The following is a 16,852-nucleotide window of genomic DNA, read 5'->3' on the forward strand; positions in this document are numbered from 1 at the left end:
TACTTCAGATGAAAATAAGAATTTCTGTATGGTGAAAGGCCTGTTTGGCTGAAACACAGCTGTGTTGAGTCTTGAACACCCCATTTTATATTCTTCTGTTTTATTCTATTTTTATGGTTAATAAAACATAATTTGAACATCTATTTCTGAAAGGTCGTCCTCTTTTAATTTTTATATATTTTAAAATAATTTTTAATACTTCATTGTTTTTATATGTTTTTAGTCTTCTTCGCTGTTTTGTTCTTCATTTGTTTTTTTGCGAAGACTGGTTTCTTCTGGTTTTTTTTTTTGCATTGCTGTAATTATTTTAACCTTTTGCTGGGGTGATGGATGAGCTACAGCTCTGTCAGAGGCACTGAGGGGGGGGGGGGGGGGGGGACACCTGCAGGGCTCCCCTTCCAAGTTTCAGAGCCACTGTCTAAGGCCTGATTTTTATCCAGTTGTTTCAGAAGTTGCTGCTGTGGACTCTGTATAGTAAAAGCTTTTCATGAGCCAAATAAAAGAATTATCCAAGTGTACCTGAATGTAACTCACCTTGAGTTACTACTGAAAAAGGTGTGAGCAAAAATGTAAATAAATAAGGTTCCTTTTTTCTGCACATTTGACAGTGTGATCAGATCACTGCCTGAGACCTGAGCCCTGAGCCCAGCTGGAGCAGTTCCCTGCCCTTAAAAGAAAGGAGACTTCAGCTAAAGGCAGGCACCAGAACTGGGGGAGAAGCAGCGGAGACTGAGTATCATATCACCACTCAGAGAATCCGTTTCAAGGCCAAAAGGTAACAGGTTTGGTTCTGACCTGAGGAAGAGAGAGTGTTGCTCCTGAAGGCTAGTAAGAAATTAATTTAGTCCAATACAAAAAGGTACCACCTTATCAGAGCTGCACCCCAAAGCAGGATGGGATTTGTAGTCCCTGATCAAATCAAAACTGCAAGTCCCATAATGCACCGGGATGGGGTTCTTAGGAACCCAGGGCTGGCCTAAAATCTCCCTCCAAGAACAGGGCAACTTGGTAGCTCTTCCTTTGTTGGTTTGTTCATCCAATTATGTTTTAATTAGTATCCTTTGTTTCAGTGGAAAACTTAAAGGTCCACTAATTGTTACAGTTGGCTACAGAAAGTTCTGCCATTTGACCAGCAGATGGCAGCAAACTCAAGGATTTAAGCCAAACAGAGCAGAAAGGCACATTGTACAAAAAGAGAGAATCAGACTTCCCAGGGAAGAAAAATTCGGAAAAACCACCTCTGTTCCAGGAGGAAAATGACAAAGGAGAAGGAGCAGCAGAATCTGTGAGGTCCTGCCACCAGGCCAGAATCAAGCACCAGAACGTGGGCTTCTCTCCTTTTATTGTTCAGTGATTAATCCAAGAAGTGATTAAAATGAAAAAGAAAAAAATATTCAGAATATTAGTACTTTGCCTCATTATGCACAAATTCTCTGGCTAAAAACACTTTCCAGAATTTTAGAGATAGAAAGAGGAAGAAAGGTGGGGGGGGGGGGGGGGAAGAGAGAGAGAGTGGCAAAGGAGAGAGAAAGAGAGGGGGGAGGAAGGCAAAGGAGAAACAGGAGAGAGAGGGGGGGGGGAGACAAAGGAGATACAGGATAGAGAGAGAGATACAGAGAGAGGGAGGGAGAGGCAAAGGAGAAACAGGAGAGAGGAATAGATGGGGTGAGAGTAAAGCAGGAGATGATGGGATGAGGTTTGAGACTGAGAAGGAAGCTGAAGGACAGGATGGAGGTGGCAGTATTTCTCACCTAACCCACCCCACCCTCTTCCTGTGAGTGTCACTGGAATGCTTTTGTGTTTCACTTATATATACTGTTATTTATCAACATTTGCTTATTTCCAATCTGAAGAAGGGTTACCTTCCAAAGTTAATCCAAAAATGTATGAAGTTAGTCTAATAAACAATATATCATCTTATTTTCTTGTCTCTGTTTTGATGTATTTCTAGTGAAGAGGGAGAAAGGAGAAGATAATGAGGAGGAAGGAGATGACAGGGTGGAGGGGTGAGAGTGAAGAGGGAGAGGATGAAGGGTCCAGTCTGAGGAGGAGCTGGTAGGATGGGTGAGGGGGGAGGGGAGAGGGGCTGCCTTCATATTTCCAGTACTTTGCTCTACAGCCCTGGCACAGACTCCCATTACTCTGGGAATGGGGCCCAGCCTGTCTCTCTGTTTTTGCCTGAGAAAGCCCAGACCCCTCCCCCTTCCATGGGTGACTCAGTGGCTTGGCATGCACATGGCCCTGATGTCCTTTTCCAGGCACCGAGGATGCAGTGTGTTCCCTCTGGTGGGGGAGAGGCTTATTTCTTCCCCAGCCTAGAAATCCATGACCTAAACCCTAATTCCCGCCACCCCCCCTGTGTATTTCCTTTTTAATTTTAACCCAAGCACCATTATTTGTCTTGCTAGATTTGAAAGACTGCTGTAGCCTGCCTAAACAGAGCAGAGTGTGTACATAACTAAAACATAAGGAAAATGGAACTCCGGTTACTGACAGGAAAGAAATGCAATTCTGTCCTTTATGTGAAAAGTCGGCACTCCACCCCCACCCCCTGTTCCTTAACCAGCACCTCCCTGCTATCTAGACACAGCAAAAAAAAAAAAAGAATATAAACAATCATTTTCCCAATTCATATTTTTACAAAAGACTTTTATACATTTTCATAGTGACAAGCTACAAAATTGCAAAGTTTCTTTGGAATGAGGCACCAAAGTACAAAAAAAGTATATATATAATGACAGTGAAAGCAGCTACTACTAAACATAACAAAATCAACAAAAAAACAAATATGAATTCAAGCATGACCTTTAAACACATGGCCGCCAGGAATTTTTGACTGCCAGAAAAATACTGAAAAGTAGACAATACAGTTTCCCCTTTGCTTCTTTTTCAACTGAGGTGATGATCTGCCTTCCCAATCTGGGGTTGGCAAGATTTATCATTCCATCCTTAACATATGCAAATTCATCCCTTAAAGGGGAGGGGGACAACAACAACAACCGTTCTTACTCATTTAAAGGATCTTCTGGGACTTTTTGGACTACAAATGGGCCCAGAACAGATAAGGATGAGAATTAACAATCCTACGGGGGACACAAGAAGCCATTAGGGGGAACCTGAGTTATCCCAACAGGATTGTGTTAGCTTACTAAACATTCTCCCCTCCCTCCCCCCCCCCCCCCCCCTCAATACTGCCCCTACCCTAAAACATACTGTGCGGTCTAAAACGTGGTCACCTGGGAAAAGTATCAGCATTAACACTGGCTTTCTACAGAGATATTTTTCTTTTTAAATACTGGGATTCCTTCTTTACGGACCGAAGGTTTTGGGGGGAAATGCCCAAGGGGGATCTCAAAAGAGAAAGGGGACAGGAAAATGCATATTGGAATAAACGCAGTATGGACAGCAGCAGTGCAACACACACCCACAACAACACAGGTACAAACACACACACATACAGGACAGGTACACCACAGGCAGGCAGCCAACAGCGGCAGGAGTTTCTCCTGTGATGAAACCAGACGCCATTACTGGAGCAGAACCACCATGTTCTTCGTGAAGAGCAACAACTTTCACCCGTGCCAGACGCCTCAGTCACTACAAACTTTAGCCGGAGCTGAATGTGTTTCCCTATTTAGCATCTTGTACCAGAGAAGCCCCTAGAGTTATAGAGAAGGACACGGGGAAAGGAGGCGCGAGCCATGCAGAAGGCAAAGCAGGGAGAGACATGCATCCAGGGAGTGACGTTAGGGGAGAACAAGGTCCTGGGATCTGGTGGCACGTTCTCCTTCCCACCCCCTCTACGCCTGAATAAAGATCAGCCGGGCGGAGTACACCAGATCCATGACGTACACAATCAGGTTGACCGCCGTCAAGATGGCGATGGCCAACTGCTTGTCCCAGAAGCACACGTCATAGGCGCTGCCGCAGTTTGAGGGCCGTTTGGGGTTGCCACCGTTCTTGCGGTCAAAATTAAAGATGGGCCAGATGATCATGGCCGAGGCATAGAGGAGCACAGCCAGGAGGGCATAGGCGCTGAGAAACTTGTTGAAGGCAACAGGCAGCCACCCAGTGCACTCGCCAACGCAAAGGATGATGACCACCACCGAGAGGATAAAGCAAATGCAATACACAGCCAGGCAGTACTTCAGGGCATCATGCCTGTCGTAGGAGGGCGGATCGCTGATGAAGACGAAGATGACACAGGCCACAAAAGTCTCCACTACCTTCAGCAGGCCCGGCACGGTGGCCATATAGCCAGTCACCTCGCCAGGCTTGGCGCGAGTCATGGAGACCTCACAGATGTAGGCCACTGTAGCCAGGCAGGAGAAGGTGGTAGCCGCGATTTGGTAGTCCCGCAGCTCGCCCCGGTTGTTGGACATGAAGTAGAGGGGGTAGATGATGGACGCCGAGAGGCACATCAGGACGGCGTACATGGCGAAGGTGATGGGGAAGTTCTTCCAGGAGACTGGCATGCGGGCCTGCAGCCCGGCGAACTCCACTCCCAGAATCAGGAGGGTGACGGCAAAACAGAAGCACCAGGAGAACATGCACCAATCTCCAGCACGGCTCCACCAGGCATTCTTGTGCGCCACCAGGCTGAAAGCCACGCAGGTGAAGAGCACGGCCAGAAGACGGATGATACCCAAAGGACCGATCAAGGCGCCGGTGTTGGTTGTCACGGTCGTACGCTGGACAGTCACGGTACGCTGGACTGGCATGGTGGCACGACCTACAGGGCTGGAGAAAAAGAGGAGATATGGGTGAAATATGTCGTATACAATAAAAATAATAATACAGTACTCTCAGGAGAAAGAAGAGGGAGAGGCAAGCCCACTAGGGAAGGGAGGTGATAGTGCCCTGGGGCAGGTCACTGGCCAGACCTGACCTGATGTATTGGTTTCCGTTGTGGAGGCCGGAACTCCAGAGGGATGGGAAATACAATACTTAAGGACTTGGCTTTGTAAATCCAACAGGACAGAGGAGACAGAGAGGAAAGGGTCAGACAAGAGACCATCACATACCTCAGAGTAACCACAAGTGGGTCAGAGGCAAGACATCAAAGCAACTCTGAAATTTTGCCTTACAGAAAAGGGAGGATGGGCACAGAGGATCTCAGTGGTGGGAAAGTGAGGGGTAAAGCCTGGGGTGGGCATAGAGGATCCTCAGTGGTGGTGGGGGGGGGATGGTAAGGGATAAAGCCTAGGAGGGGCACAGAGGATCTTCAGTGGTGGGGGAGTGAGGGGAAAAGCCTGGGATGGGCACAGAGGATTCCCCCATAGTCAATGAGCTGTGTAGGGGGATTGTAGGGTAAGGGTTAAAGCTAGACAGGATTTGCAGAAGGGTGGGGTGGGGGGTCTGGAGGGAGAAACGTGCACTGTCTGGAGGTTTCTGTTTGCTCTGTGGTCTGCTTCTCTTATGCAATAAAGCTATTTTCCATCAGCAGAGAACATGATATGGTTCTTTCTGAATAAACCCCCTCTGTCCTACTGCCTACTTGCCTGAACTGCGGCCTCCCTCCCGGCAGTCCACAGGCCCCCATTCCCTCCCCTCCTCTAAGCCTCCTCCTCTGGCCACCTTCCAGGAAAATGAAAAACAGCTTCAAACCTTTGCAGCAAGTTGGAAAAAAATGTACCTTTAGGAGGGAGAGTGGTAAGAGTTAGCAAGGGGGGTGGATGAACATATTCTGGAGACTGCAGTGGGAAAGGGGGGTTCATGAATCCAGGGGGGGCAACAGGAGGGGATGTCTTCATTTCCTGGACACCTCCTTCTCCCCCCCCTTCCCGCCATTCAGGGTGAGGGAGCAGGGAAGCTGAGGGGCACCAGAGGTGGGGGGGGGGGGGGGTAAACTTTCTAGAAGGTTTGTGGTACAGGATTAGAGAGATGAGACCTGCATGAAGGAAGAATCTAAATTCCCCCTCCCACCCCTCTCGACAAGATTTCAGGGCACCTCCCTCCCCCCCTCATGCTAGAATGCAGCTGGAGAAGGCAGGAAGATTTGATCAGGCCAGATGGGGAGTGTCTGGTGGGGGGGGGGGGGAGGAAAGATGTTGCCAGATGTTGGCTGAATGGAGAGAGAGAGAGAGAGAGACTGAGAGGAAGAGACTGTGTGTCCCAGGGAACGAAGCCAGATTTTTCCATTAGGAAAACAAAATCCTGAGCAGAGTTTGAAAAAAAAAAAAAATCAGCCCTTATAAAGAAAGGGCGAGGCAGGGCAGGGATTAGCACCCGAGTCCTTATAGGACATGAAAAGACACAGTCCGGCTCTCAGGCCCTAGAAAGGAAAAAATAAAACCCATTTCCAGTGAGTCATGCAGGGCTTGTTTCCAGCTAAGGGAAGAGCTGGCTTCAAACCAGTTTCAAGTGCAAGACGAGAGGGTCCCTGATCAAGTTCATTATTCAGCTTAATAAAAAGAAATAAAACGGAGAAAAGAAAATAAGATGATTTATTAGACTAACAATACATCTTTTCATTAGCTTTGGAAGGTAACCCTTCTTCAGATCAGAAGCAAGTCATTCCTGATTAAAGAAGGGGTTACCTTCGAAAGCTAATCAAAAAAAAATCTTATTTTCTTTTCTACATTTTGGTTTATTTTGGTTTATTTCCTTTAAAAGTGGAACAACACGACTACCGCACCACTTAACTCATTCTTCAGCTTCAAACCGGTTTCAGGAGCAGCACGGGGGGGGGGGGGGGGGGGTCCAGGGATAGAGAATGACTCTGGGACGGGATCTGCGGTAAACTGTGGAGACGGGGACAGAGCCCGCGGGGACGGGTCATTTTCTACTTTGAAGCCTGTTAATGAACTGGACTGTTTATGTTTGAGTGATGCAGATGACAATATTTAGATTTTCTTGAAAAACAAGCAAAGGTGCTGGCTACAACTGACAAAATTTGCATGGGGGATCCTGTACATCACATCTTCTGGGAAGACATCTTCTATTGCAGGAGGGACTGTGGAAGTCAGGAGAGCTAGACGGAATCCTGAGATGACTTATTTTTATTACATTTGTACCCCGCGCTTTCCCACTCATGGCAGGCTCAATGCGGCTTACATGGGGCAATGGAGGGTTAAGTGACTTGCCCAGAGTCACAAGGAGCTGCCTGTGCCTGAAGTGGGAATTGAGCTCAGTTTCTCAGTTCCCCAGGACCAAAGTCCACCACCCTAGCCACTAGGCCACTCCTCCCTCCCTATGGCTTTGTGATGTCTATGCTTCTCTGCTACTGTTGGTTGGTGGCTTTGTGATGTCATCCAGTGTCTATGGTTCTCTGCTGCAATTGGCCAAATGCTTTGTGATGTCATCCATTGTCTATGCTTCTCTGCTACTGTTGGCTGATGGCTTTGTGATGTCATTCAGGGCCCATGCTTCTCTGCTGCTATTAGCCAATGGCTTTATGATGTCATCCACTGTCCATGCTTCTTGACTGTTTGCTGGTGGCTTTGTGATGTCAACCATTGCCTTTGCTTCTCTGCCGCTATTGGCCACTGGCTTTGTGATGTCATCCATTGTCTAAGCTTCTCTGCTACTGTTGGCTGATGGCTTTTTGATGTCATCCAGTGTCCATGCTTCACTGCTACTATTTTGTTACATTTGTACCCCGCGCTTTCCCACTCAAGCCAGGCTCAATGCGGCTTACATGGGGCAATGGAGGGTTAAGTGACTTGCCCAGAGTCACAAGGAGCTGCCTGAAGTGGGAATCGAACTCAGTTCCTCAGGACCAAAGTCCACCACCCTAACCACTAGGCCACTCCTCCACTGACTTATTGATCCACAGATTAAAAAACCATAACAGTGCTTCATAGGGCATATTTCTCCCCCGCTAGGGTTGTATTTTGTACCCCTGGACATTTTAACAGGATGGATTAGGATTCCTTGGGGTAGCAGAAGTCAGCTATTGTTGGGGTTCGACCGGTAGGGGGGGGGGTGTTGTTATCGTTGCTTGTTCTTATTATTGTTTTCTATTTGTGATTTATAAGCAACAGTTGCACAGAATATTGTTCCTTTTTATCATAAGAGTTTGAGGCTTCTGGGGATGGGGCGGGACGGGGATAGAGACAGAACCTGTGGGGATGGGGTGGGGATGGAGACAGAAACCACGGGGACAAACTTTGCCCCCCCCCCCCCCCCCCGTGTCATTCTCTAGTCCAGGAGAAGCTCGTTATCTGGCTTCAAACCTGTTTCAGGAACACTGTGAGAGGGCGCAGGACAATTTGAAACTAAGAGAATTTGTCCTTGGCCTTCCTACTCATTTAAAGTTCATTTATTTAGCTTCACACTCATTTCAGACATCTGACTGAAGGAAGGATATCCTGTGCTGGTTTCCCTCCAAATCCTGCCTCAGTGGGTGAGGCAGGGCTGAGGTGACAAACTGCAGTCCAGTGCCAGTTTCTACTGTAGATGCTCCAGTCATCAGAGGTGAAATGTAGGCCCAGCCAGTGGACCCCAGTGCAGCTCCCCCCACCTTCTTCCTCTTGTGGAAATCAGTGACTAAAGGCAGGCACTGACCTAACCTGAAAATTAGGGACGGGTAGGAGAGTACTGCAGTGTAGAATAGCCCAAGGAAGGCAAGGCTGTGGTGGTCGGAGTGTGTAGGGGTATTTACCTGAGATCTCACCTTTGCTGGTCTTGGCCTATACAAGCCTGAACCATTCTGATAACAATATGGATTCTACAGCCTGAGGCCTGAATACATCTATAACTATTAGAATCCAGCTTTCTTGCAAAAGAAAAGTACTGCTGAGCCTTGCAAGATTACTTCATCCAAGGACATATTCTTTGTTGCAAACTCGCCCTGTTATCTCCCTGGGAAGCTTGGAGGGGGAAAACACCCATGGCTCTAAAAAGAATGGAATTAGACAAGGAGTTTGTTGTAGCCATGAAGCGGTTATCAATGGCATGCAAAGACTTCTTCATGACTATGAATCTGGCTGGACATCATGTCCTTGTTTGTGATTGGTCCACAGGTATCATCTGACGCTTGGGTACCAAAGGTTTGGACTGAAGAAAGTTGAGTTAGAGAGTTGGAAGATAAGGAACAAGAAGAGAACAAAGAGAACTGGCAGGTGGATAGAAAGCTCTAAAGAGAGCAAGAGATTGATTTTCCTAACACCAGTGAACTGTGTGCCTGGTAACAAACTCACAGTGTCTATCTACTCACCTACAATCTCAGGCCTTATCTAAGACTGTGTAATCTACATTCAGATATACCCTTGGACATCTCTGAACTGAGACTGGCTGAGACCTCAGCTCGAGTCAGAGGAAGAATCCACTTCTCTACCATTGGGAGTCTGTCAAAGACGGCAAGGTGAGATATCAGGATTTATTACCTATAGAGGGGAAAATTAGTTGTCTGAGAAAGATAGGTTTACGGCAGGACTTTTGGTCTGTGTATTCAGCTGATCACTGTATTGCCTATGATGTGTGATAAGTTCTTATAACAATCATTAGGAATTCATTATTGTACTGGGTTGTGTAATCACTCTTTTAGATAGTGCATTAGGCTAATCAGATGATAATATACATTGGTGATAATCTAATTTTATAGCAAGTTATTTTTGTATTATGCTTGGCACTTTGCTTCAGAACTATCCTATATAATAATTCTCACCTCCAACGTTCTAAAGTAGCTGCCTGTGTCCATGGCTCCTGGAGTTGCTGAGCTAGGCTCCGTAGCCAGGCTGACGTCACTCACAGCTGATTCCCAGGCAGAGGGAGGAGAAGGGAAACATGCGGAGCAACTTGCTCCGCGTGTTTCCCTACTCCTCCCCCTGCCTGGGAATCAGCTGTGAGTGCGCCGCTCAAACACCCCCTCTGCACCCCCCCCCGGCACATCAAACCCCCCCCCCCCCAAAGCACATCAACCCCCTCGCCACCCGCAGCTGCCACTGGTAACGCTGTCCGGCCGCTGCTGCTTCTCCTGTTGAGCAGCAGCGACCGCTACAAAAAGAAAAAAAGCCATAAATGTTTTTAAACCTGAAACACGGCACCGTAGACAGCCATCAGGCATTGGCTGGCGGCTCTGCAGCCGCTTCTCCTCTCGCCTCCACGTCACTGCCCCTGGAGTAAGACTCCAGAGGAGCGCAGCGACGTGACAGGCGAGAGGAGGAGCGGCTGCAGAGCCGTCAGCCAATACCTGATGGCTGTCTATGGTGCCGCATTTCAGGTTTTAAAATATTTATGGCTTTTTTTCTTTTTTTAGCGGCCGTACAGCGTTACCAGTGGCAGCTGCGGGTGGCGAGGGGGTTTGATGCGCCAGGGGGGGGGTCGCTGGACATGGGTGGCTGGACATGGATGGCTGGAGGGGGGGACAGGGGAGAGGGGGAGGTGGGGGCACACACTCACTGTCTCTCACATACTCTCTGACACACTCTATCTCTCTGTCACACACACACAGACTCACACACACAGACACTCTGTCTCTCACACACTCTGTCTCTGTCTCTCTGTCATTCTCTCTCTGACACACACACTCCATCTCTCACACACACTCTCTTTTACACACTCCAAGGAAAAACTTGCTAGCGCCCGTTTCATTTGTGTCAGAAACGGCCTTTTTTTACTAGTTTATATATATTTTTCTTACCTAATAAATGATAATATATAATCCATCTGTGGCATAGCTAGCATGTCATATGGACTATAAGAGGTACACCCCCTAGACAGGAGTTCAGAGGATTGCTATCTGGCAGTGTTCTGAGTCATATAAGTACCTCTAACATGCCTTACACGTGCAAGGAGGCAAGAAGCACCTAGGCTAGGTCTATTATTGTAGCAGTGGTTAATAGATCTGAAAAAATTCATTTCATAATTTAACAGCAGATTTCTGCATTTTGTGTCTGAGAAATAGTTTACTCTCACAGACTTTCTAAAAGGCTTTTCCTCTTCCTCCAATATTACGAATCAATCGGAAAGGAAGGTGCTGCTGTATAGATTATCATCAGAGCCCCTGCCCCACCCTACTTCCTGCCTAAGCATCACCACCAACACACAGAAAATTTGAAAAAAAGCACAGACAGCTGAAGAGCATAAGAACATAAAGTGTCTGCACTGGGTCAGACCAATGGTCCATCTAGCCCAGTATCCTGTTTTCCAAACAGTGGCCAAGCCAGGTCATAAGTACCTGGCAGAAACCCAAATCGTGGCAACACTCCATACTACAAATCCCAGGGCAAGCAGTTGCTTCTCATGTCTGTCTCAATAGCAGACTATGGACTTTTCCTCCAGGAATTTGTCCAAACCTTTTTAAAACCTAGATACACTAACCGCTGTTACCACATCCTCCGGCAAAGAGTTCCAGAGCTTAACTATTTGTAAAATGAAAAAATATTTCCTCCTATTTCCATGTAACTTCCATGTAACTTCATCGAGTGTCCCCTAGTCTTTGTACTTTTAAAACAGGTAAAAAAAAAAAAAATTGATCTACTTCTGCACCACTCAGGATTTTGTAGACCTCAATCATATCCCCCCCCCCCCCCTATCCGTCTCTTTTCCAAGCTGAGGAGTTCCAGCCCCTTTATCATTTTGGTCGCTCTTCTTTGAAACTTTTCTAATTCTGATATCTTTTTTGAGATACGGCGACCAGAACTGAATGCAATACTAAGGTGTGGACACACTATGGAGCGATACAGAGGCATTATAATAATCTTGGTCTTATTTTGCATCCCTTTCCTAACAATTCCTAGCAGACTGTTTGCTTTTTTGGCCGCCACCGCACACTGAGCAGAAGATTTCAATGTATTATCTACACCACCACCCAGATCGTTTTCTTGAGTGCTGACCCCCAAGGTGGACCCTAGCATCAGATAACTATGATTTGGATTATTCTTTCCAATGTGCATCACCTTGCATTTGTCCACATTACATTTCTGCCATTTGGATGCCCAGTCTTCCAGTTTAACAAGGTCTTCCTGCAATTTTTCACAGTCTGCAAGTGTGTTGACAACCTTGAATAGTTTTGTATCATCTGCAAATGTAATCACCTCACTCGTCCTTCCAATGTCCATGTCATTTTTAAATATATTAAATAGCACTGGTCCCACTACAGATCCCTGCGGCACTCCACTTTTCACCCTCTCATTGAGAGAAATGGCCATCAACTAATTCCTAATCCACACCAGAACCTTGCCTCCTATCCCATGACTCTTTAATTTTCTCAGGAGTCTCTCATGAGGAACTTTATCAAAAGCTTTCTGAAAATCTAGATACACTACATCAACTGGCTCACCTTTTTCCACGTGTTTATTCACGCCTTCAAAGAAATGAAGCAAATTGGTGAGGCAAGACTTCCCTCGGCTGAACCCAAGCTGACTCTGTCCCATTACACCATGTTTATCTACCTGTTCTGTAATTTTAATCTTTATAACAGTTTCCACTATTTTGCCCATCAGAACCCCCTACAGGCATCAGACTCACACAAAGCATGAATACAGCACAGACAGCTGAAGAGAGGATCTTCATCAGAGCCCCATGCAGACGACAGACTCACACAAGTAAAACATGAAAACAGCACAGACAGCTGAAGAGTAGATCTTTATCAGCAGCCTATGCAGGTGTCATACTTATACACATAAAGAATGAATACAGCACAGACAGCTGAAGAGAGCATCTTCATCAGAGCTGCATGCGGGAGTGACACTCATACACAAAGCGTGAATACAGCACAGGCAGCTGAAAAGTGTATTTCACAGAGGTCTTTTAAAAACCCAGGCAATGTGATTGTAATAAAAAGGGGTAATGCCTTTTACAGACAGCAAAAACCACCATGAAAACATGATAAAATATACAGAAGATGACAGCGATAAATTAACAGTGGCCTCAAAAGAGTAAAAACTCATCTTATTTATGGACCCTCTCGTCCATGTTGTGGGCAAGAGAGGGAAGAAAATGGAGTGTGGTTGGGCGGTGCCATTTTTCTGAGTATTTCTGGACACTGGAGGGAGGCGCGGGGACATCTGAGCAAGCCCAGGACACATATTAAGACTTAGCTCCTCTACTCCAGAGCGACAAGAAAGAAACTGCCATGGTTGACTTTACACTCGAATTCCTCTGCGAAGTAATCATCTTGGAGAGGGTTCAATGTTGTCGAGAAGAAATCCAGCCAGTCTCCTCCCCCCACCCTGCCTGTGCATACCAGTGCTCCCCCTGTGGGACTTACTAAAGGGGCTGCAAGCTCACACGACCTTAGCGTGTGTCATCTGTGTAGGATGAGTTCATTCACACTGCATGTACAGAGTGCATAAGTATTGCCACACTGGGACAGACCAAAGGTCCATCAAGCCCAGCATCCTGTTTCCAACAGTGGCCAATCCCAGTCACAAATACCTGGCAAGACCCCAAAAAAGTACAAAACATTTTATGCTGCTTATCCCAGAAATAGTGGATTTTCCCCTAGTCCAATTTAATAATGGTCTATGGACTTTTTCTTTAGGAAGCCGCCCAGACCTTTTTAAAACCCCGCTAAGCTAACTGCCTTTACCATATTCTCTGGCAACTAATTCCAGAGTGGGAGAAAAGATGTGGAATACCTGAGCTTAAGCCCCACACTTACAACTTTTGACAGCAGAGAAAAACCTGGCCTCTTGAATACACTGTATAGCATCTGTGCCTAATCCCCGGCTCTGTCACGGCTCTCTCTGTGTGTGGGGTCAGTAACTGTATCTCCCTATACCCCAGATCAAATCTCCTGCTCTGTCCCTCACTCTGTGTATGACCCTGGGGGGGGGGGGGTCACCTTATCTCCCTGTGCCTAAGCTTTAATCCTCACCTCTGTCACTGACCCTGGGGAATCACTTTATCTCCCTGTGTCTGTTCTAATGCCCTGCTCTGTCCCTCACTCTATGTGTGTGACCCTGGGGGGGGGGGGTCACCTTATCTCCCTGTGCCTGAGCTTTAATCCTCACCTCTGTCACTGACTCTGTGTGACCCAGGGGAATCACTTTATCTCCTCATGTCTCAGTTCTAATCCCTGGCTCTGTCACTGATCACCCCCCACCCCCCCAAAAAAAAAAATGTATAAATATGGTTTTCTTTCTTCCCTGTGCAAATACATGAACTTCAGCCTCAGCAATGTGTTGGCTCTGCCCTGCACCCCAGTGGTGTGTGCACAGAAATATCGATTAACTAAATAGTTGTCTCCAGTTTGGATTTGAAAAATCCAGAAATCCAGAGAATTTCAATAGGACTCTGTTAATAAATCTGACACAATTTTTGCCACGTCTCCATGAGCGTCTCTGGACACATCTGTGGGATTTCTCAGCTGTGGCCAAATATTAAGCAGTCAGCAACTCTGCTTCAGAGAGTAGGTTGCTGAAAAACCTCTTCCACCAGTCTTACTGGATTCAAACTTAAATCTACTCAATCCAAACTCTGAAAATTTAGTATAAAACCTTCAAATGTGTGATTAGACGTTAGCAAGAACCTTCAAGAAGGTTACAGAGGGCTCCAACATCCACACCAGCTTCCCAGGGAAGGGAGGGATCCCTGACACATCAAAGATTTTTAACAGGGTTTAGCTATATAGGATCATGTCTAGGGGGCAGGGGATATACTAGATCCCCCCTCCCCTGCACCTGAAAATACCTCCCAGCCCCATCTTTTATTGTAGATGATCTCCTGAGGTGTAAGGTCCCTCCCATCCTCATTTTTCTCCATTTCTAGATGATCTCTCAAGGTCCCTCCCAGCTCCATCTTTTTCTTATTCTAGGTGATCTCCTAAGGTCCCTCCCAGACCATTTTATTCTTGATAATCTCCTGAAGTTCCTCCCAGCCCCACCTTTCTCTGATTTTAGATGATCTCCTGAGGTCTCACCCAGCTCCATCTTTCTCTTATTCTGGATAATCTTCTGAGGTCCCTCCGAGACCCATCTTTCTCTGATTCCAGATAATCCCCCCTGAGGTCCCTCTCAGCCCCATCTTTCTCTGATTTTAGATGATCTCCTGAGGTCCCTCTCAGACTCATCTTTCTGTGATTCCAGATGATCTTCCCCAGGTCCCTCCCTGCCCCATCTTTCTCTGATTCTAAATGATCTCCTGAGGTCTCACCCAGCTCCATCTTTCTCTTATTCTGGATAATCTTCTGAGGTCCCTCCGAGACCCATCTTTCTCTGATTCCAGATAATCCCCCCTGAGGTCCCTCTCAGCCCCATCTTTCTCTGATTTTAGATGATCTCCTGAGGTCCCTCTCAGACTCATCTTTCTGTGATTCCAGATGATCTTCCCCAGGTCCCTCCCTGCCCCATCTTTCTCTGATTCTAAATGATCTCCTGAGGTCTCACCCAGCTCCATCTTTCTCTTATTCTGGATAATCTTCTGAGGTTCCTCCCAGCCCCATCTTTCTCTGATTTTAGATGATCCCCCCTGAGGTCCCTCCCAGCCCCATCTTTCACCGATTCTATATCATTTCCTGTGTTCCCCTCTCAGCTCCCGTTTCCTTTTTTTCTGCTTTGCACTCTCTTTCTGGAACTCCAGTAACCCCCTCCTTCTCTCTTCCCGAGACCTCTGGGGCCAGGGAGTGGAAGTACTTGCTTTCTCCTGCACCCCACCAACCTCCCAAGCACTCAGCAGCCACTGGCACAGCTCGCTCCAAAGTGTCCCCGTAGGAAACCCTCCTTGCATTTAGTTCTATAAATGCTTCTGACAGGTCTAAAGATAGCCAACAACCCTATGCGAAAGAAGCAGACGGAAGGAAGTACCTGGCTTTGGAAAGCAAGAGATCTGTCTCCGCAGCAGGGCTGGATGCAGGATCTAGTGAGACAGAGGGTTTCTCTACTCAGCTAGACACAGGCAAAGGAGGGTGTGGCTCAGTTGGAGGCAGCCAGGGCACAAGGGATCCTAGTCAGAAACTCTCTTTCAGCAGGAACAGGGAGTGGCTACAGCTTGCCCAGCCCGTATGAGGTTGAGGGGTGGGCCTAGAGGAGGGGGGAAGGAAAGGGGTGGGGACAAATCAGGATACCTGTAGGGTTGGAATACAGCACAGATAACTGGACAGTGGATCTTCATCAAAGCTCCAGGGTGCAAGGGTCACAATAACACAGCAAATGACAGCAGATAAAGACCTGCCCAACGAGGTGGTCAGAGCTGTGCCCGCCACTCTGTGAGGGCCCCTGCCACCCATGCTTAAACACTGGCTGTCAAGTTTCACCCTGCCAACCAGTTTTAACCAAGACTCCAGCCAACATGATGGAGCCTTGGCTATAGCCATATAATAATACACATAAAGCATGCAAACAGCACAGAGAACTGAAGAGCAGATAGTTATCAGAGTCTCATAGGGTGACACACTGATACAAAAGTGTTAGCACAGCACAGACAACTGAGCAGTGGGATTCAGGGAGACGTGAAAAACTGTGCTCTTTTTGTTTCCCTTCCCAGCTCACAAAATATGTTTGAGAAAATTAAATCATATATATTTTTTTAAATCTCTGACTAAAAAAAGAGGAAATGAAAAATAGCTGAAATTAGCAAGTCAATTCTCTGTATCATCAAAAATAAATAAATGGCTTTCCATTGTCTCTTGGCAACTGCAGGCCATGAAAACAGAATAAACCACTGTCTCACTTATCTCTCTCTCCCCCCTCCTCACCAAAGGCAAAAGGGGGCAGGAATTCTGCAAAATCCTCATGGGGGCTGGACCCCTTCACTCCTCCTCTGCTGCCACTGCCACCCTCACCCACAGCACCAAGCAGAAGCCAGGGGTGGGGTAAGCAGTCTGCTGGCCACAGACCATAGAGTTTAGAAAACCAAACCAAAACCAGGGATGAAAGCCAAACTGGAGAGGAAGGGGGTGGAGTAGAGAGAAAGAGGCAGTTTTTACCTTTTTTTTTCCTATGGAAATGATTGCCAAGTGTCTGGC

General features: G+C 47.0%; 2 protein-coding genes across 4 annotated transcripts in view; both read right to left on the minus strand.

Annotated features, from left to right (window-relative positions):
- The window catches only part of LOC115466521 (sulfotransferase family cytosolic 2B member 1-like), a 1,032,539-nt gene that overhangs the window by 740,065 nt on the left and 275,622 nt on the right, over nt 1-16,852 (minus strand). The gene's annotated exons all lie outside the window — the stretch shown is intronic.
- Nucleotides 2,633-15,833, minus strand: MYADM (myeloid associated differentiation marker). 3 transcript variants are annotated; one of them, XM_030197798.1, is made up of 2 exons: nt 15,693-15,833; nt 2,633-4,726 (listed from the first exon to the last, which is right to left on the minus strand). In XM_030197798.1, the coding sequence occupies exon 2, from the start codon at nt 4,719-4,721 to the stop codon at nt 3,801-3,803; it is 921 nt and encodes a 306-aa protein (XP_030053658.1). In that variant the 5' UTR covers nt 4,722-4,726; nt 15,693-15,833; the 3' UTR covers nt 2,633-3,800. The 3 variants fall into 3 exon arrangements, with proteins under 3 accessions (XP_030053658.1, XP_030053656.1, XP_030053659.1); XM_030197796.1 differs by having other exon boundaries at nt 2,633-4,740; XM_030197799.1 differs by lacking the exon at nt 15,693-15,833 and adding an exon at nt 9,161-9,266 and having other exon boundaries at nt 2,633-4,740.

The sequence above is a fragment of the Microcaecilia unicolor genome, chromosome 3 (genome assembly GCF_901765095.1).
Source record: "Microcaecilia unicolor chromosome 3, aMicUni1.1, whole genome shotgun sequence".
Classification (NCBI taxonomy): domain Eukaryota; kingdom Metazoa; phylum Chordata; class Amphibia; order Gymnophiona; family Siphonopidae; genus Microcaecilia; species Microcaecilia unicolor.